Genomic DNA, 18413 nt, shown 5'->3' on the forward strand with positions numbered 1-18413 from the left:
AAACGCCTCTGCAGATCTGGAAGAACCAAATTAAAGAGCATATGGAATAAATAATTTCTTTATACTCACAGATACAGAAAATAAGCTTATAGTTACCAAAGGGGATAAAGGGGGCAGGGAGTGGGGGAATTTAAATTAGGAGTGGGGGATTTAAATTAGGAGTTTGAGATTAACATACACATACTACTATATATAAAATAAACAAGGACCTACTGTACAGCACAGGGAACCACAGTCAATATCTTATCTTATAATAACCTATGATGGAAAAGAATCTGAAAAAAAAATACATATATATAATTGAATCACTTTGTTGTACACCTGGAACTAGCACAACATTGTAAATTATACTTCAATAAAAAAATCCAAAAAACATTTTAAAAATAATTTCTTTGTAACCACTGTAACACAGAAAAGAATGAAATATAAAGGGGATTATCAAAACATTAGTGAGAAGAAGTAAAAAATCTAATGTATTTAACACAATCCTTGTTTTTAAAGACAGCATCTGGAAAACTGTAGCTGATGCAGGCCAAATTTTTTAAAAAAAATTATTGTCTTATATCTTACTATTTCATACAACCCTTTAAAGGAACATAGAAAGCAAAAATCCAAACTGAACAAGCAGCTAACAAGTTAGTTACTGCGAACCAGCCTTTATAACAATACTTGAAGTATAATATCCTGTCACTTTTTTAAAGACAGAGCTTAATGTGAACTTTATAATTGTATAATAAGCTTACACGCCAAATCTCACTATAAGTACAAATGAAGATTTGTTTTTTGGAATCATGGTCTCTCGTGAAGTATAAAAAAAAGCAGTAAAATAAACTTGGGTTGGAAGATGGAGATTATTTTTAATATATTGGAAATTTATATAATGAGGCATCTGAAACAAAGAGGGCCATTAGAAGGCTTGAGACTTGGAAACTACATGATCATACTTAATGTTTTAAAAAGATCACTCTGGCTGCTGTGTGAAGAATGGATTACTAGGGGAAGAGTTGCAGCCTGGAGGCTAGCTGAAAGCTCGTGGCAGTGGTCCTTGAGAGAGAACGGTGGCTGGGACTGGAGTGGTGGTAACGGATAAGGCTAGATTTCAGATATTTGAAGACTGACAGAACTCCCTGGTGGATCAACTAAGCCCAGAAAAGAGAAGACTAATTAAGGAATACTAGTCAATTACTAGCAACTGGTGAAGCTGCCACTTACTAAAATGGGGAACACTCAGGAAGTTTTAGGTTTGAGGAACAAAATTGAGAATTGTGTTTGATGGGGGTAGGGATATAGCTCAGTGGTAGAGAGTGTGCTTAACGTGCACAAGGTTCTGGGTTCAATCCCTGGTACCTCCATTAAAAAAAAGAAGAATTGTGTTTGGGTCTGTTAAATTTGAAATAACCTATTAAACTTTGATAAAAAGATGAGGTGTTGGAAACTAGTGCCTGGAAATGGAGGAAGGTCAGAGTTGGAGATAAATATTTGGAAGTCATTAACATATAGATGGCATTTAAATCCATAGGACTAGATGAGCTCACCTAGGGAAGTGAAAAGAAAAGGGAGTTGGGATCTCCAATATTCAGAGGCCAGTTAGGCAGAGCATAGTCAGCAGAGAAGACTGAGAAAGAATGGGCAGGGAAGTGGGAGGAAAAGCAGGAAAGTGTTTTTAACAGGAAGGAGTAGTCAACTAGATGGAATGCTCCTGCAGTCAGGTAAGATAGGAACAGAGAGATGATCACTAGACTTGACAACAAGGGACATAGCCAGGTACAATCTCAGGGGTGTGGTGAACACAACCTAAGTGGAGTGGGCAAAGCAGAGGATGGATGGGAGATGAAAAAGCAGACACTACTTGTCAGACACATTCTCAAACATAATCCTTCCCTCTTTAGGTGTCCCCTTCATCACAGACTTTACTGCATTTTTTTTTTTTTAATGTATGCTTGTTTCTAATAAAGCATGAACACTTTCTTGATGGCAGGGACCATCCATGACTTACTCAGTTTTTTTTTTTTATCTCCAATGCCTACTTCTATGCCTGGCACATGTTGGAAGATAAATAAATGTTGGCTAAATGAATATGCGGTAGTTCTAATTCTGACTCCCATCTTTTTTTTTAAAGAAAAACCATCTTAAGACACTCAACTGAGTTTTTACTACATAGATGTGTTTTCTGGTTCTCTGAGGCATCACGAGGCATTATTGACAACCAGTAATGAAACCAAAAGCCATGATATTGAGTAAATGTTTTTTAAAAATATGCTAACACTTAAGTTCCCAGGTAAGCATATTTAGATCTTAAAGTATCTCAGAGAATTTTAATGGAAAGTTCAAGCCTGGCTCCACCGTTGAACAAGCTCGCTGTTCACTGTTAGAGTCTTCTGGCAAAGGATATCTCCATGAAATATGAACCATGAACCAAGTACCCATAAGATTGTGTCCATGACAATATATATGTATAACAAAAGCTTTATGGACTCATGATTACTTTTTGGTTTGCTTTTCATATTACCTGCACTCTATTATGGTCTTAAGTACAATTTATAGAGAAGTTCCAGGTTTGGCCTTTGCTGGCAGTGTTACTGGAGGCCCTTAAACCAGTTCTTCCTAAAGATTTAACATGGCTCTCAAGAGTTATAATGCCGCAACAGAAATTATAGATAGGTAGATTAATTGAAAGGAAGGGAGAGAGGGAAAGAAAAGAAAGAACAAACTTCCTCTGTAAACCTGACCTGAATTATGCCATGTTTTTCAGCTTGAATTTGGCTGTAGAGACACAGTCATTAATTTATTGTCTTCTACTCCAGACCTGCTTTTCTAGATTTTTGCATTAAGTCATGGGAAATGTCGTATGGAGTTGAGTATGCAGGAGAGTCAAACGTGGAGTTATAAACATGCTGTTTTCTTTATTCTAAAATTTAGCTCATCTGACATGGAGAAATGCCCATTTCACATTAAAATTCACATTTCAGGGACATCTTCTCAAATACTCCAAATACATTTGACCCAAACTGGCGAATAATTGAACTGAACTGTGGTGCCAGGCTCTTGACTCTAGCTGTTGTCACCACAAATTGTTAAAAATGACCCAGCATTAATTCTGCTGAAATTCTCATTTTCCTCATTCTGCTGGCTTTAGCACAAATTACCTAACAAGCGCTATGAGCACAGCTTCCATAGTTTTTACAAGTGCAAATGGAGCAAATGGAAAGGCTGGATCTGGTGATTGTCCTCAATAAGCTTTCCTGTAAATCATTCCAAGAATTCTACGCCCCTTTCCTTTTAAATTCTTTTTTTGAACATGTTCCAATCCTTCACATATGTTCTTTCTTTCTCCTCTCAATTCTGGTGCCAAGGTTCCCTGTTCATCTTTGTAGGCAATCTGGCTATTGCTTTTCACTAGGAGGAGCACCCTTCTTGGTACTGAACACCTGATTATTTGAATAGGCTTTTCAAATACTGGTTGCAAAACAGGGCACAAACTTGACTTTACTTGATAAAAAGCATTTTAAGATCAAGTTAAGCCTAAAGATGAGTCTAAGGTAAAAGTCAGTAAGATTAATTTATTTAAATTAAAACTTGCTACATTTAAAAACTGCAACAAAAGGAATCTGCTAAGGCAAGCCTCATTATTTTACTTTGTAAACATGTCAGCAGCAGTGGTAGCTCTGGATGCTTGAGGGGTGCCTTAAGGAGAACAGGGTCTTCCACATTTATAAAGCAGATTATTGAACACACATGTACACACTCAAAAGTTGTTTGAGGGCAGGCACAAAATGGAGGAGATAGGAAAAAGTAAAGTATGACTCTTTTTTTTGTGCCTTAAACCACAGTGAATCAAATGCTGAGACTGAGTTCCCCAAGCAAAATTAAATGTCAAGTATATTTGTACACATTTTCAAAACATTATCATTTTCCTAGAAGACACTAATCAAAGCAGGAAAATTTATTTAAAGCCAATAATTAGAGTTGACAAGAGAAAATGTTAACCCAATACTTCTTAAAGACATCTCCTTTCTCATTTTCAGGCATAGAGAGTGAATGGCCCCTACCTCCAAACATGTCTATGCAGACTTTTTATGTAATAGTTAGATAAACGTGATAATATTATTTGAGGCATCACCTTTGAAACTTTAAGTAAACATTTTTAAAAAAATGATAGGGTCAGCAATGACAGAATCTGAAAACATTTTCATCAGGTTTTTGTTACTACAAAATGAGTTACTCAGATGTCAAAGCCAGCTATACATTACTGAAGAAATTAGCTAAAATCAATTCCAGAATTTTGGGATTTAATTTTAAGTATAGTTTTAGGACACATTTGGGAGAAATATGTAATTATACTAATATATGCTCATTTAAAATATGTAGAGCTTATATAGAGCACACAATCACAAACATCAATTTAGAATGATTATAAAGTTGTAATCTGAGAATTTATTTAGTAACTTGTATGTTCATTCAAAATAACCTACAGAGAAAAAAAGGAGTTTTTCATTATAAACTAAATATCTGTATTAGCATGTCTGAGTTCATCTGCAAACCATGAAAATAACTTTCCAGTTAATACTTTTTTATATATAATCAACTTGAAACTATTTCTGTATTCAGACTGAGTGAAAAACAACTTTTAGGAGATATTTGCTCCAACTATCGCTCCTATTCCTGGACTTAGAACATCTCTGTCCCCCACCCCAGGCCCTGTTTAAAAAAGTTCTCAAGCTAGCATACTTTATTTCTTCTCTAAAAACAGAAAACTTAAATAATGAAGGTCAGTTAGGTATGTTTGTCTTTTGAAACAGAGAGAAATTATTTCCAATTAAAGATTCTGTTTCCACAAATGCTAGTAATTTTGTATACTTGCTCAATTATATCTGAAGAACTTCTGTATTAGCTTAAATCATAGTTTCCTAAAATTCCTAAATTTACCTCCTTAAAGCCTTAGGTCAAGTTTAGGAGAGTAAATCCAAGGGACAAAATAATCTCGATAAAAATAACTCTGTTACTTAATTTAGGGAATTAACCTGTTGAAATTTCTGGCTCTTAGAAAGTCATTAGAAGAAGAGGAATAATAGTCATAACCTTCCACAGGCCAAAGCCACTTGGAGGCCACTTGTCAAGCATCAAGCACCTTCCTATCTAAGCACAAGGAATGGTGGGAGCAGTTTTAGGAGAGAAGTTAAAGCCATTTTCCCCACCTGGAGAGAATAGGCTTGACCACCAGAAACTTCTTCCCAATTAGTCAATGCATGCCAACATACTTCCAAACAGTAGCTACAATTTAAAGTTAGGAGCCCTTCTTCCAGGCTAGAAAGTGTAAAAGACCAAGTACGTATCCTTCTACTGGAGGATAAAAGCTCAGCCATATGCCTGCTGCTGACAGCTTTACTCTGTTGATAGGGGAGCCCTGGACTGGCCCCAGCCAGGAGGAGGGGCACTGAAGACACATTCATGAGAAGCTTAGCTGAACGTGCCAGAGGATACTGCAGTAAGTACCAACAGTACATTTCTTTTTCTTCAATCTCTTCCCACTTTTCATCCATCTGAAATGAATAGTCTCATCCCAATTCCTGCTTTTCCAAACCCCTTGCAAACTATTAACAATGAGGTCTGAGGACAGAAACTGGTTAAGTCAGAAACAAGGCAGTGTCCAATTGCAAAGGCCAAGTCAGCTTATTTATTTCTTCCTCTTTCTCTGCATACTACTGCTACCACCAGCTTTTCAGAAGAAAAGGAATTCTAGGACTACCTGAATCTACCTGTATCCACACTCAGAAAGGTAGAAGGACTTAGAAAAGTCTTTTCCCTTTACCTTCTTTGCCTCTACACAGATTGACCAGACCCATTAATTTGCATGCACAGAGATGGGAACAGATAGCAATGATATTGCTAGGTAATAATAGTCAGGAGCAAAGAAAGCCATAGACTTTGGTACCTTTGACTATAAAAAAGTTTAAAAATGGAAAATAAAAAAATCAAGAACTAAGTGCTGGGTTAGAAGAGAAAGAATTTTTGATCTCATCTCTTGGAAGACACTGGTATATAAATGTGGGGCTCTTAAGAGTCAGAGCACTCCAACTTTAATTCTAAGCATAACAACACTAAAGTGTATATTTAGGAGGCAGAAATGAAGGTAGAAAACAAATAGCACTCTCTCCCTGGGCGCCAACAGTCATGCACATCAGTGAGCACTGGGGGCCTCTCTGTCGCCTTATTCTCCCTGGGTACCATCCCTTCCCATGGGTGTGGGCCTTCTCACCCACCTCTTCCCTGCCAAATATACAGTGCCTGTCAATCTTGCTGTAATCAAGTGTGCTGTCTACCAGTTGTTCCTCCAAGGTGGCTGGCTGACCTGCTGTCCTCAGAGATGCCTCTCCCTACCCCTGTGTGTCAGTCTTTATCTGCTCCTTGGATCTGTTTCTGACTGGAGGTTGGCCTCCTCCTGCTGGTTGCTTTCTCTCTAGCCTCTGTGTTTTTCTCTTTACATACCCTCACCTACCTTCTTCCCACTATCATTCCTACCCATGCCCTCCCCTTGGAACAGGCAAGCTTATCTCTCCATCTTGCAGGGCTGAGTTTCTCTCCAGTGTCTGCCTGTGTCCCTCTGCCTGCCTATCTGGCTTCCCCCATATGGGCCTCCCACTCCATGCTAGTGCTGGTCTCTTCCTTGCAGATGCACCTGTCTGGGAGTAGCTACTGACATATGCAGTTTTTACTTCTTATATCTCCTTGCATTCCTATTGCTGAGTGTACACTGACCTTCCAACCACACATGAGACTCCTTTTCTCTGGGATTTCCTGGCATGTAGGAAAAGGATCTTTCTCCCTGTGCATGCTCCCTCCATTCCCCTGTCTGAGTGTTCTCACCTATGCTTCTCCAGTATCATATGTGCCCTGGAATGTACATCCATGTGTCCACTCAATTCTGTGAGTGCCATCCTGAGGGCATGTTCATCTCCGGGAGTCTTTCCTGCAGTTTACATGTACACTGTCATGTGAGTTCATGTATTTCCCAAGCTATTCACCATTATGTATTTCCCACTGTGTTCACGCTTATAAAGGGGGCTTCTTTGAAGGTAAGTCTCCCTTGGCCCAGGTTCACATGTATCCTGCGGTTTTGCCTCCAACTCTGCCTTCCTTCTAAGCATTTAAAGTGCTTGGCACTAGTGGGAACTCAACAGATGTTAATTCCTTTCTCCACTTTTATCTGAATGAGTCTGCAAATGGGTGTCCCTCTGTGCCTGTTTTATGAGATCACTTAATCGGAGCGTGTTTCCTTGGTATGGACCTAGCTATTTGCCAGGATGCCCCGTGGGTTATCTCTTCCTTCCCGATTGTCTCTCCTCTCAGAGTGAATGTTACTCATCCTTCATATGGATATCTTTCCTCCTATGCGATGTCTACTCCTGTCTCCCCCATCCATGCACAGTACTGCATGTCCATAACGGCTTCCCCAGGCACTTCGGTAGCGACATCCCTTTGCTATATACATTCCACTTTCCTCTCACTTTTTTTTTTTCTAAAGTGAAAACGCTTCTCTTGGTTTGTCCTCCAACTGCTGAATGTGAGCCTTCGCTGCGCTCGAGTTGTGTGTGTCCCTAGGTCTCTCCGGGACGAGCTGCGGTCTGTCCGGGGTGCGGTGTATTCTCCGCCACCCAACCCCCCCGGCCTGAGCCCACGTCTCTGTGAATCCGCCTGAGACGCGACACGTCTTTAGGGTATGAGGAGGAGTCATGGAGAAATCTCTCTCCTCAGTAACTGATTTCTTTGCTCCCGGGTGAGCGCTGGGTGTATGTGACTCCCGGTAAGCCGTGTTGTTGCGTCTCGGGGAAGGCGAAGCGCCTGAGTCTCTGCAAGTGTTAGGTGTGTCCCCCTCCTGACTCGTCCGCGGAGCGTCTGTATCTCAGCCTCTGCGAGTACACGGTATGCCTCCCGCCGCCCCATACGCGAAGCGCCTGTGTCCCCAAGTCCCAGCGAGTACAATGTGCGTCCCACCTTCATACGCGGACCGCCTGCCTCCCGGTCTCTGCGGGTCCATGGCGTTACCCCCAAAACGCCGACGGCTTGTGCCCACCGGTCCCCTCGGGTTCGCTACCCGGACGCTGCCCCCCTCCCCACCCCACTCCCCCACGCCGTAGGTAGCGTAGCCATCTCACTTTTCTCCCTAGAGCCTTTCTCCTTCTTTGCGGGCAGAAAAGACCAGAAAACCCGCGGGCGCCGTCGGAAAGTCCCGCAGCGGCTGCGCAGCCGAGCCAGGGATGCGGCTGCCTCGGCCCCGCCGCCAGGGGCCGCCCGCTCGTCCGCCTCTCAACGGCCGGGCTCCCGGCTAGTCCGGGTCGGCAGCGTCAGCGACCCGGTCCAGCCCTGCCCAGCCCTGCCGCCACCCGCAGCGAGCCACCGCTCCGCCGGCCCCAAGCCAGGTGCGGGGGCCAGGAGGAGGCAAGCCAGGGCGACGAGGTACGCCCTCTTCTTCCCCGAGGTCGGTCGGTCGGCCGGCCGCCAGGCTCACCTTGTGACTCTGGTAGGTCTCGAGCGCGCGGATCGCCGTCTCGGTGAGCTTCACATGCAGTACTGTGATGTTGTCCTGTCCCAGCCGCCCGCACGACAGCCCGTAGCGCTGCTCCTCCCTCAGGCCCGCCGCCCCCCCCGCCGCCATCTTAAACTCCCCGGGGTGCCGCCGCCGACGCCGCTCCGGCTCTAGCCTCCACTGCGGCCGCGGCTGCTCGGGCTTCTGCAGCCGCCGCCACAGCTACGGCCATCCCGCTGCTGACGTACTGTCATATACTGCGCGCAGCCAGACCTCGGGCTGCCACCGCCGCCACCCGCCCCACCCTCAGGCCTCGCGCCCCGCCCCGGGCTCGCCTCATTGGCCCGATCCCCCTCATGACCGCCCTCATTGGCCGCTTTTCACTCTCACGGGGGCGGAGCCCAAAGTCGCCGGAGTTTTGCTCCCGGGACGGGACGTCCGAGAGGTGAGAGGCTGACGTCGAGGTGACGCGCCAACTTAATCACATCTGACGTCACGTCTAGTCGTCTTGGCTCACTGGCCGCGATTGGCCAAGCTGATTTGGGGGATCCCCCGCTAATTGGGTGTCCGGGTTGCCTGGTCTGGTTACCTGGAGTCGGAGACCCGCCCCTTGGGGGATAGATGTGGAAAGTCGGGAAGGTAGGGGAGAGTCTCTTCCTGTGCTGAGGATCCTTGGAGAGGAGTAGCCCCCCCTAAATGTGTGACCAAGTAAGGAATTCGTCCCCCGACGGCTGCGTTACCTGGTATAGTTTGGTGTGTGAGTGTGAGGAACGACGCAGTAGGCGGAGTCACTGGAGAGTCTCTCCCCAAAACTAACTGCTATTCTTGAGCTGAGGAAATTGGAGAGGGCGCCCTTCTTTTAACCCTACATTTGAAAGCCTAAAATAGAAAGCCAAGGGGGGCTTTATGAGCTGTGTTAGATTGTGGAGCGTCTTAAGTGCAACACCATGCCTGAGGCTTAAATCCCTTTGGTGTGGTGGATATAGTACTATAGAAAACGGAATTTAAAGGTTTTTCCCACGTCATGCCCTGCTGTGATACCAGAGGAACATATTCCGTTCCTTGAGAGCTCGTCCTAGGGGCAGGGTTGTGCCTTTTTATGGAACTTGGAGAGGCAGTTAGGGTTGGGGTGGTATCTCCTTTCAAAGGGCGGTAGAAGAGTATAACTGGCCTTGACCTAAATTAAGAGAAACATCGACACCTCATTCTCTGGCTCGTTCGAGTTTCGTTCATTTTATTTGACTTTGACAGAGATGTGGGAAAACCTAGCTAGGGCTTAAACTATTGATGCTAAGTTGAGGAGACCGGTGGGTGTGTGAGGGGGAGCGGAGGCTGGGCATACCTTCCATTCCTCGCGATGCTCTCTGTGTAGGCGTGGCTAAAGGAAGGAGCCTAAAGAGCCCTCTTCAGGCTGTATCTGTGTCAGTGTGGATAGACTGATAAGGCTTCCTGTCAGAGAAGGTGAATTAACTGAGAAACACCAGATTAAAACAAACCAATAAATGGTTGAAACTGTTGCAAGGCTGTTTTTTTAAAGTTTGCTTTCTTTTTTTTTTTTTAATTTGAGGCGATTGTTTCCCTCAGATTGTTAAACAATGTTGAGTTTTACAGGGGTTCCCCAGAACAATTGATAGGCATTTAATCAATATTTCCCATCATTTTAAATTGGGTAGGGCTATGCTTTTCTAGAAAGGTCCAAGTGAGAGTTTGTCATGACTCACCTCCCACCAATTTATTAAAAATCCTCCAGCCTACATATACACTACCTTTTGATTCAGACTCTCAAGCATTGTATGTGTGTAATATGAATTACAGAATGAATTCTCCTTGCATAGAATATGGGTTAAGTGGAAACGCCTGTATTAAATGTTGTTACATCACAGGAGAGCATTTTAAAAATTGACTTAATTTCAATCCACTAGATTCAGCTAGCTATTAAGACGTGATTAACACTTGTTAATTTAGTTTACTAGAGTGTTAATTATCTTAAGTTCATTGAATACATTAAGGCAGTCACAAAAAAATTTTGAAAAGTAATTTTGTACTTGAACCATTCTTTTCTTGTGTTTGCTTTACTTTGATAGCGAAGGACTGACCACATATCTAAAGCTTTAATTATTTAGGGATGAGGTGGAGGGGATTTGACCAGAAAGAGTAAAACCTGTATCCCATTGTCTTCCGTTGAAGGTGGGTAAATCCCCACCCACATGGCATCTTAACTTGGCCTCCTCTTACTCAGAATTTCTGATGACATCCAAGGGGTTGGGGAGGAGCAAGGGTGGTTTTCAATGTAGTTTTCAAATGTCTGACCTGCAGACCCTTAAGAGTAATTGATTTTCTTTTCTTAATTGTGGTAGGAAAATTTTTCTCATGCCTTATTTTAGTTAGTAACCTAATCTTTTGGTAATATATTATTATAGTGAGTTATTGTTTGTATTTTCCCCCTTTTCAGCATTTCAACTATGGAAGGAAGCAATGACCGTGTACAAAGTAATTTGGTAATCTAGTAGTGTGTCTCTTCATTGCATAGTACACATTATGCCTACCTGAATCAAATGGGCAAGTTGTGATGCTGATAAGGGTAATTTGTTCTGAGGGAGCTGATGAAAGTTGCTCTTTGGGAAGTTTGCCATTTTTTAGATATTTTCTGTATCATTATTCAGTTTAAATAATTGATAAACAATTATTGAATGCTAAATAAATGTAAAATGCTGTGGAAGATTTGAAAATTAAACAGCATAGTCTCATATTTAAAGAGATTTTATGTTTAAATATGGGGAATGAACCAAGATATTCAAAGCAGAGAAATTACAGAATTAGTAAATGCTAATTTGGGTGGTGGTGGTGATGAGCTTAAAACTTCAAAGAAAGGAGAAGTCTAGAGAGGTTTTGTGGAGGCGTGGAACTTGAACATTTCTTGAGGGCTGAATAGATTTTAGATAAGTAGAGGTTGTATACATGAGGAAAGGCCAACTAAAAGTGATCTTAATGATAATTCTGGCTGAATTCATTCATTTTATGAATGAGGAAACTGAGACACCGTTAATTTAAAAGCAACCTGCCTAACCTTTTACAACCGGGAGAGGCAGGATATGAGTCAGCTCTTTTAAGAGTCCTTCTAGTCACTATATACACTGAGTAGCTTTTGTTTGGACTTAATAACTAAGAAGAAATCCATCCTATATGATAATTCAATGCAGGACAAAGACAAAAAAGAAGTAACCTGATGCAGGGCCTGCTCCATCTCTGATGTCTAGTGTGCATTGCAGACAGAGGATGTGTGAACATCAAGCCCTTTGCTGGCCTTCAAGTGCTGGATCACTGCTCATTCTTGGTTACCACATATTTAACGACCATTTCTCACTTCTCCTTTGGAGCTGAAGTCACCGATTCAGATGCCTTCAGTGACCATTAGGTACCCCAAATGAGTAAAGCAGACTAGACACTATGTCACAGGGGCTGAAGGTGCTGGATTGTAGTGAGCTGAGGGTGTTAAAAGGGCTCGGTGTTTTCCTGGTTCAGCTGATTGTTGTCAGTTGAACCTGCAGGGGCCCAGTGTTGTGCAATCTTCTAATTTTTCAAGAAATGCTGTAAATCAAAGATTTTTACATGAGCTTTCTGATATTTGTTTGTTGGCACCTAACTAAAAATTTCAGTAAACATTTTGTGGACATTGAAAAATTCTTTGGGCCTCAGTTAGCCCTCAGCTTTCTAGTTTTCAATCTCTGCTTTAGCGATTTCCAGTGTAGAAGGCCATTCTATTTTATACATGTCTTAGTAGTTTTGTGAGTTATTTCTTAAAGCACCTGTAAAATAATTCCTACTAATGTCTTAATACAAGGCAATGACTTCTGTTATGAAAAGAGGATAGAGAACCTTATAAGTATGGCAGAGAAGCTCTCTGGAAGAATTCCCAGATGGGAGTTCTTTCCTCTTGGAATTCTCTCTCGCTGAAGCCCCTTGTCCCCATTATGTTTGACCCTGCACCATTACACTATTCTTTCAAGACTTTGCCTAGTCCTGTGCAAAAATCTCCTCCTTTCCTTGGACACAACTGAAGTAGGAGCTTGATGGTTTTAAAGGAACTTTGCTAAATGTTTATACAGAATAAAAGTGAAATAACAGGAGGGACATATGTATTTGTTGCTTAAACACAGATTTTAAGCTGAACAATTGTTGTATCATGTGTGATTATTTTTAACTCCATTCCATTCAAGTGTAAGAAATGTCACATGGTGTTATTACTATCATTATCATAATTATTGCTAAATCTGGCTCTAAGCCCCCATCTCACTGTGTGGTAGAACAATAAATCCATAGGTTTTACAAAGGACCCAGAATAATATGGGGTGGACTTTCTCTGGTCTATGTCTATCACTGCTGATATAATCCATTGGAAGCTCAAGAATTTCCCTTTAAGGAAGTGTTTGAGATTGGGTGCGATCTAGATGAAGGAACCAGGGGATCTGAATTAAAGCTGGGTTTACATAGTAAACATACTGGTTTTACTTAGATTATGTGTTTATTTGGCCGTGAGGTTGAGGGTGGCATTGACAGGGATTATGAGAAGCGAGGCTGCAAATTTCCCTAGCCACCGCTTGGCACTGAAACATTTATGATGACTGTCTACATGATTTCCTGAAAGGTATAGCTCATCTGGGAGCTGCGGTACCATGCCCAACTGTCCTCTGCAGGTGTGCACTTTCCTGGGGAGCTGAAAAGACAGTGGACCTTCCTGGGACTGGCAGCCTCTGCCCTTTCCCAATCTTGAGGGTAGCTATCCTAGCTCTAGACTACTATCTCTACACTCTCTTAGTCTCCAAAGTCCTTTCCTCCTCCTAGGATCCTCTGGTTCTTTACAAAAATTGTGATCTAGGAGTAAGGAAAGTATCCCCCTCCCCACCTCCCACTCCCTTCCACATCCTCCCCTCTAGTTCAAGTTCCTTTTTAACTCTTGGTGGTGCTCTGTAGGTGAGGTGGCCGGGAATATCTTTCACTCTTTCAGATATATTGAAAATACAACTCTGGCTTCCTAAGAGATATCAGTCTTGACTAACATCTTTTTGGGCATCTTTCCTTCTTTATTCCTTGCCTTTCTCTACCTAAGAGCAGCCTCTAGGAAGTTGTATGTCCTTTGAAAGCAGAAAGACTTAAGTTTAATGCTCTTGCACACCAAGAAAACTCTCTTCTGTACTGTTTGAGAAAAATGTCCTGTCCACAGAATTGTACAATATTGTGACAAAAGTGATCCTTTCTCCCACATGATAATTGTCTTTAAGGCATTTGGCATAGTGCAAAGTGCCCTGAAAGGTGTCAAATAAGATCTGAGAATAAGAAAGGGTGGTAAAGAATGACCTCACAACCCTGTTTCCATACTATTTTATACTAAAAAGGAGCATATGTATTTCTGAGTAAAATGAAGAGGTAGGAAGACTAGATGGGGCAGAATGCCTCTTCAGCTTTTCACTTTTAAACATGCTAATAGTGAACCAAATGCCATCAACATCAAAAACATTGCTAATTAATAATAGCTTATTCCTGATGGGGCTTTGCAGTTTAAAAACAAGTTACATTATCTTTTTTAATTTTCTCTCTATTCTGTGCGATAGTTGTTTTGTATTCAGTTTACCTTTAAAGGTAACTGAGTCTCAGAGAGGCAGTGTATTACCCAACTGGGAAGTAACAGAGCTTGGTCAGAACCTAAAATTTCCTTTTCCAAATCTAGCACTTCTATTTTGAACATGGCTCTAAGATCTGAAGAATTATACAGAATGGGTCAGATTGTCACAATAAAAGTAGTAAAAAGGAAATGGTTGGTTCTCCTTTTGGGGGCAGATTGGAGGTTGGTTTTGTTGTTGATCTTGAAAGCAAGTCTTAAGTCATTTGAATCACTCCTTCTACACAAACATTAAATATTGTATTAAACAGTTAAGAGGTAAATAAAATAATTCCTTTAGCTTTAGTTTATTATGGCTAACATTGACTTCATTGAGATTTACAAAAGTTAATTCTCTTTTTATGTGTGGCATAGATTTGTGATATATTGGAGCCCTTGGTATCACAAGTATTTGCATATGTGCCCATTTGAAAGTGTTCATTTTATAATTTTAAGTTATATGGATTTACAGTTGTTATAGCTTTGCTTTTATTGTATGTTATTCATAGCTATGATTTATTTGATAATGAACCTTTGGTCAAAAGCACAATCCCTGCTAATACCACTTGTTCTCATAGGAAAATACCACTCACTTTATAACATGGTTTCCAGACCATATTATGGCAAAAAGTAGAAAATATATATATCACACATATGAACACAGAAGACTTTTCTGTTTCTACTTAGAGAATTAGAATTGTAGTCACCCTGGTCTCATTTTATTTTCAGTCAGCCATTTATTCAGGTATCATACTTATCATATTTAATCTTTTGATCTGTTATGGCCTACTATTTGGGAGCTTTTGCTGTTGCTTTGGATTTTGGAAATTTAAGAACCAATGTGAATTTACAGTTTAGAATACATTCAGAATTAGAGACAGGGCAGTATAGTCTAATAGGGGATGTAAGATATGAGGATAAGGGATATTAGATTGGAAGCACCATTCAGGCACTAATTTAGTGATATCAGAGTTCTGGAGTGCTGGAACATATTCAGCTCAGGGTGTTGGTAAAGGCTTCATGGAAAAGTTAACATTGGAACATCAAAGGTATATGGCTGTGATAATGAGAGGATTGAAACATTGTAAGTTTAGGAATCTCATAAGCAGTGATTTGCTATCACAAAGTGGTCTAGGGGAAAGACAGTAATCTGGTTTAACTGGCATACAGGGCACATGAAGGTGCCTGTGACAGATGGAGCTAAAAAGATGGGTTGGGGACAGATTGTAGAGAGAGCTTTTAATATTGGGTTAAGGAGTATGGATAAAAATCTGTGAGCAATAGGAATCCTTTGGAGGCTTCTGACCAGGAAGTGGCATAATTAAATCAATACATTAGGACTATCGAGGTGATAACAGTCTGAGTAATGGATTGGAGTGAGGGGATACTGGAAAAAGGAAGCTGAATTAGGAGACAAAAAATAATAAGGCTGTGCAATGGAATTGATAATGGGAATAGAGAAGAGGACGAGGCCATGAAGGGCTCTGTGAGGGTAGAGCTGACCAGTTTGACAGGTTTATTTGGGTGAGAGGTGAGTGAGCATGAGGAACCAAAAATAACTACTAGCATCAAGTTTGGTTTACTAGAAGATGGCATTGATAGGAAAAGAAATAAGGAAATCAGGAGAAGAAGCTGGTTTCAGTTAGAAGTGGTAGGATATATGTGTGAAAATATTTGGCAAGCATTTGAAAGTGTGGGTTTTAAAAATGTGCCTCAGAGTCAGTCCCATCGAGATAATAGTAGGAGTCATGGAATTGGATAAGTTTTGTGAGAGAGGTTATGAGGAAAAGGGATAAGAAAGGAAAGAGTGTTTCCAAACCATGCCCATTGTAAGGGCTGTACACCCCCTTCTCATTTAGAATCATGCCAATGGTGGGCCACACTACTGACAGGGGTATCTTATGCCTAAGGGGTGTGTGTGTGTCCTTGTGTATCTTTCTAAGGTTTTTCCCAAGAGTAACATTACTCTCAGTCACTTGCCATTCAAATATGTGTTTTGAAGTAGAGAAAAAAGAGGTGGAATTAACAGCTGCCGCTTTGGGCATCGCACTTATTCAGGGCCTACCATGAAGGTATGTTGCCTTGTACACCTCATCCATTGAGTATGTTATGACAGAAAGTAGGTATTATAGGCGGTAATGGGGGGAGCCTGAAGGCACTTTGAACTGAAATGAACAAGGAACAAGAGATTGTGGGGAGAAAGTAAGCAGGAAGACCAATGATCAGAGGAGGCTCTATATCATATGGGAGTTTGAAATAGGGTACTCTCAGTGGAAATAATGAACAGTGTAAAACTGAAGTGATAATTTGCAAAAGGCGTTTAAAAGTAAGAGATTGTTGCTACTGGTAGTAGTCACATATTTACTGAATAATGGTTCCCGGCTGTATGTTGAATATTGTCCATCCTGAGTGGATTAAAATTTCAGTTCAGTTCTAGGGAAAATTATACAACTGGAAAAGAGAAGGAATACAATTGTCTCCAAGGGTTGGTGCTGTTTTATAGTACTTAAAGCAGTAATGCCTCCTTTACATTTTTATAGCAAATTAATTTTAACGATGACTAATTAATAGGAATGTGTTTGATAATCTGTAATGTGTTTGATCTTGGAAACAGAGCCATTAACTGAAAATAAGGAGAACTGCTCTCTGTTGATGATTCTGTACCTCTAATCTTTGCCTTGAATAAATCACTTCTCTTATGTGTGAAATTATTTTAGGTGATTTAAATACTCTGGTTATTTGAATTGTGATATTCTCTTCACTATTTCTCAATTGAGCCAACATAAAAAATATTAAAACTGTAAGGTATAATTTGATCTATCTGCGAAAGATTATTAGCTTCAAATTGCAAATAAATGTATCAAAATCTGTATGCTGTACACTTTATACTCACACAATATTATATATAATTTATATCTCAACATAAAAAAAAAGAGTATTAGCCTCTAATAGGGATATTCACATTTCTTAAAAACAACAATGGTCCAGAATGTTAACAATCTATTGTAACTCTGACTTATGGTGAAAAAATGGTACTGGAGTCAGCAAATTGTATTAGACTTCAATAGTATAGAAAGCCAAGCCGCATGATTTAGCATTGTCAAATATTGATATATCTTGTATTTTGCATGGAGAAGTCTGTCCTATATAGATTTTGACTTGATCAGTATCTTTGCTTCATTTTTAGTTTCCTGAATCTTTTTAAGAAAAGTTTCTATCTTGTGGTTTAAAAATTAACCTATCTTTTACACATTCTCTCTAAGCATTCACTTGAATAGATCAAGTGAATATTTTAAAAATATTTTGAATATTTTCCAAGAAATGTGGCATTGGAAATTTACTTTAAAAATAGAAGATTTGAAGGCATTTTTTATTTGTTTGTTTTGGAATGGCAATTATTCCAGGAAGTTTACTGTAAAATATTCAACTGTTAGCTCTTCAGAATAAACTTTTTAAAATTTATTTTTAGTTTACATGAAGTAAAATATACTCTTTTTGTTTTATATATTTGACAAACAGAATAGTTCTATTGCCCCAAAAACCTCCCTCATCCCATTTGTTTGTAGTCAGACCCTCTTCCTTTGACTCTTAACCCTGGCAGCCATGGTCAGTTTTCTATTCGCATAGTCTTGCTTCTTCAGAATGTCATATAAATAGAATCATACAGCATGTAGCCTCTTTGGTCTGGTTTATTCCACTTAGCATAATACATTTGAGATTTATTGATGTTGTTGAATGTATCTGTAGTTTATCCCTTTTTATTGCTGAATAGTATTTCATTATTGGGTGCTATAGTTTGATTATTAGTTGAAGGACATTTGTATGGTATCTAATTTTTGGTGATTCTGAATAAAGCTTTATAAACATTCACAAATGTTTTTTATGTGAATGTAAGTTTTTATCTTTCTTGGGCAAGTACTTAAGAGTGGGATTAAATTCATATATTAAGTGTATATGTTGTTCTTTTCAGAGTATTTACTGACTATTTTCCAAACTATTAATAGTTTATAATACACTGCCAAACTATTTTCCAAAGTGGCTTTCCCTTTTTTTTTGTTTTTTTGAGAGTTAGGTTTTCAGTTTGTACTTACCAACACTTTGTATTGTCAACTTTTTGTTTTTCATTTTTAATTTTAATCATTCTAGAGAATGCATATTAGTATCTCATTGTGGTTTTAATTTGAATTTCCCTAGTGACTAATGATGTAGGGTATTTTTTCTTGTGTTTGTCAT

The 18413-nt window shown here is 40.3% G+C and overlaps 1 protein-coding gene across 1 annotated transcript in view; it reads right to left on the reverse strand.

Annotated features, from left to right (window-relative positions):
• Nucleotides 1-8809, reverse strand: part of ELL2 (elongation factor for RNA polymerase II 2) — a 70570-nt gene extending 61761 nt beyond the window's left edge. Inside the window, exon 1 of the mRNA XM_010993964.3 lies at nt 8507-8809. Within this exon, the coding sequence (XP_010992266.1) occupies nt 8507-8653 (147 nt within the window). The 5' untranslated portion in view covers nt 8654-8809. The remainder of the gene's footprint in view (nt 1-8506) is intronic.
• Nucleotides 8810-18413: the final 9604 nt, after the last annotated feature.

The sequence above is a fragment of the Camelus dromedarius genome, chromosome 3 (genome assembly GCF_036321535.1).
Source record: "Camelus dromedarius isolate mCamDro1 chromosome 3, mCamDro1.pat, whole genome shotgun sequence".
Classification (NCBI taxonomy): Eukaryota; Metazoa; Chordata; class Mammalia; order Artiodactyla; family Camelidae; genus Camelus; species Camelus dromedarius.